Genomic DNA, 2,857 nt, shown 5'->3' with positions numbered 1-2,857 from the left:
ATGGATGGATGGATGGATGGATGGATGGGCTTGTCTGATTGTCTATTTTTTTTTATCATTTTAAGGTGGATATTGGATAAGCAGTACTTCTCCAGTTTTATGGACTGCATACTGCACTGTGTAGGTTTTTTTGGACACTCCGAGTTGCCGTGACTATTATTAATCGGCTTTGATCAGCTTATCTGTTGTTTCATGTTTTGCTATTTAAAACTCGTTGTTCTGCAGGTGTTGCAGGAGCTTTAGTTTCTTCAGACCGTCTGCACCTTTGTCTGCTCTGCCACAAACCTCTCGCTGTTTCTTCTTAACGTCGCGTTTAATGTTGGTGCTGTGCAGGTGGGGAGGGACCCGGCCGTCCACGTGTGGGACATCCAGACTCTGAAGTGCCTCTCTCTGCTCAAAGGCTTTCATCAGAGAGGAGTGTGTGCGCTGGACTTCTCAGGTGTGTGTGTGTATATGAGCACGTACACACTGTGTATAAGAATGGATGGCAGCACCGTGATTGAATAAAATCCTGCTTTAAAGACTTAAAGAACTGAGCGTCTTCACCATGTTGGTAAAACCAGGGGTGATGGACGAGGGCGGAGCAGCTGCCTGGTCCTTTGTGACTATCATGGAGACATAATTTACAAAATAAACACGACAAATTAGAGTGAACGTCTCGCACTTCAGTCCACCTTTTATAGGCACAGTGCATTAGAGATCCACAGGACCTCACTTCCCACCTCACTGGAAACATCAAAACTTGATTAAAAGCATTAAAATAAAGGTAAATGAAAATGTGACATTAAGAAAACGAGCCTGAGAGTTCACAGATACTAAAACGGTCAACATCGTATGAAACAAAGTCGTCTCTGGAGGCGTTCATGACATTTTTGTGTCTGCAAAAGATTTCGACGTCACTGCAAACTGTGGTCGACACGACTGAAAAACTGTGGGTGTGTTTTACACGCCAGCTTATTTTAAAGCTTTGATTGGACTCACAGTAAACAGCTGATCTGTGTTTCCTCTCACAGCTGATGGGAAGAGTCTGGTTTCGGTGGGAATCGATGATGGACATTCGATCGTCGTCTGGGACTGGAAGAGAGGAGAGAAACTCGCCACTGCCCGGTACTCGCCTGTCTGCTGCTGACCTTAACGTTTACCTGCACAGAGCTGCAGCTGACGGTTACTGACTGTCCGTCTTCTCTCAGGGGTCACAAGGACAAGATCTTCGTGGTGAAGTGTAATCCCATGGTCACGGACAAACTGGTCACTGTGGGAATCAAACACATGAAGTTCTGGCAGCTTGCAGGTAAAACTGCAGCGTCGATGTTTCACTTTGTCGTTTAGCTTTTATCCCACAGCCGCTCGCCATAACTGGCACCAGTTTAAGCAGGTGAGCCGGCCCCGTACAGGCGTTACAGGTGTGAGGTTTTACCCTGGCAGTCTGTGGGGACTGACTGGAGCCCCTGCTGGACACTAGAGGAGCTGCAGGGTGCTGTAGGTCACAGTGTGACGGAGCACTTCCCCTCTGTCCTCCAGGTGGCGGTTTGACCTTCAAGCGCGGCGCTTTTAGGAGCATCGGCCGGCCGGAGACCATGATGTCGGTGTGCTACGGCCGCACTGAGGCGCTGGTGTTCTCCGGAACCGCCACCGGAGACGTTTACATCTGGAAGGAGCCGCTGCTGCTGAAAACGGTGAAGGCCCACGACGGGCCGGTGTTTGCCACGTTCTCCCTGGACAAGGTGAGGAGGGCAGACCTGAACCCCACCCACGGCCTCTGTGAGGTATTTAAACTCAGTGACATCTGCTTGTCTGCAGGGCTTTGTGACGGGTGGGAAGGACGGCGTGGTGGAGCTGTGGGACGACATGTTTGATCGCTGCCTGAAAACCTACGCCATCAAGAGAGCAGCGCTGTCCCCGGGGTCGAAAGGTGCTTAGATTCAGTCACGATTACAGCTCCACCTTATCGTTTAAGGTGGACTGACTGTGCCCTGATCCCACCAATCAGAGTCTGAGATTCTGTTTGGACACGCAGCTCAAAGCACGCGAGAGCGGCGTGACGCACACGTGATGGAGACCTGCTGATGATGTCATCAGTTTTTAAAGACTCTGATGGCTGAGCTGATGTTTACAAAGATAAACAATAAGCAAACGTTTGATGCTGAAACGTGATCGTGGTGTAAACTCAGCCAGATGTTAAACATCTGCATGCTGTGTCACTACGAGCCTCAGCCAGTGGGTTTGCTGCCTGTACCAGGCTCACCTGTGGCGTCTCCTGACAGGTGAGACTCAAACCCACTGACCGCTTCATGTATTCAGTTTTTCTCCTAACAACACAGAGATGCTCTGTAACTCGGTGGAGTTTCATATTTAACCTGTGGAGCAGAACCTCTTCTGTCCAACGCTGCCATCATGTGGACGTGCAGCTGAAACTGCAAAAATATCCAGGTTTGGAAAAGAGAGCAGTTACTGGAAAGAGCCGCCTTTAGTCCAGGCTGCTCAGCCGATCACAGAGACGATTACAGAGAGACAGTAATTAAGCCAACCCGATCGCCCAGGACACAGGGAGCTCTTTTTGATTTTGCTTTAATCATTTCGGCAGCTTCATCTTTATAAAAAGGAAACGAGGCAGACTAGAGAAACTCAGACCGAAAAACAACTACAGAGAGACTTTACAGCAGAAACAGAGACCAGAAAAGACGATACAGAGATGTGTGTGTGTGTGTGCAGGACTGTTGCTGGAGGACAACCCGTCCATCAGGGCCATCACCCTGGGTCACGGTCACATCCTGGTGGGAACCAAAAACGGAGAAGTTCTGGAGATTGACAAGACCGGACCCATGACCCTGCTGGTGCAGGTGGGAATACTGTCTGT

The 2,857-nt window shown here is 49.6% G+C and overlaps 1 protein-coding gene across 1 annotated transcript in view; it reads left to right on the top strand.

Moving 5' to 3' along the window:
- The window catches only part of LOC102201741 (EMAP like 6), a 75,316-nt gene that overhangs the window by 55,060 nt on the left and 17,399 nt on the right, over positions 1-2,857 (top strand). The window contains exons 14-19 of the mRNA XM_013913453.1: positions 334-439; positions 1,014-1,107; positions 1,191-1,291; positions 1,522-1,724; positions 1,801-1,912; positions 2,713-2,851. Of these exons, the coding sequence (XP_013768907.1) occupies positions 334-439; positions 1,014-1,107; positions 1,191-1,291; positions 1,522-1,724; positions 1,801-1,912; positions 2,713-2,851 (755 nt within the window). The remainder of the gene's footprint in view (positions 1-333; positions 440-1,013; positions 1,108-1,190; positions 1,292-1,521; positions 1,725-1,800; positions 1,913-2,712; positions 2,852-2,857) is intronic.

This window comes from Pundamilia nyererei, unplaced genomic scaffold (assembly GCF_000239375.1).
Source record: "Pundamilia nyererei isolate P.nyererei 1_Seehausen unplaced genomic scaffold, PunNye1.0 scaffold00133, whole genome shotgun sequence".
Lineage (NCBI taxonomy): Eukaryota > Metazoa > Chordata > Actinopteri > Cichliformes > Cichlidae > Pundamilia > Pundamilia nyererei.
This window is presented reverse-complemented; position numbering and strand designations above follow the sequence as displayed.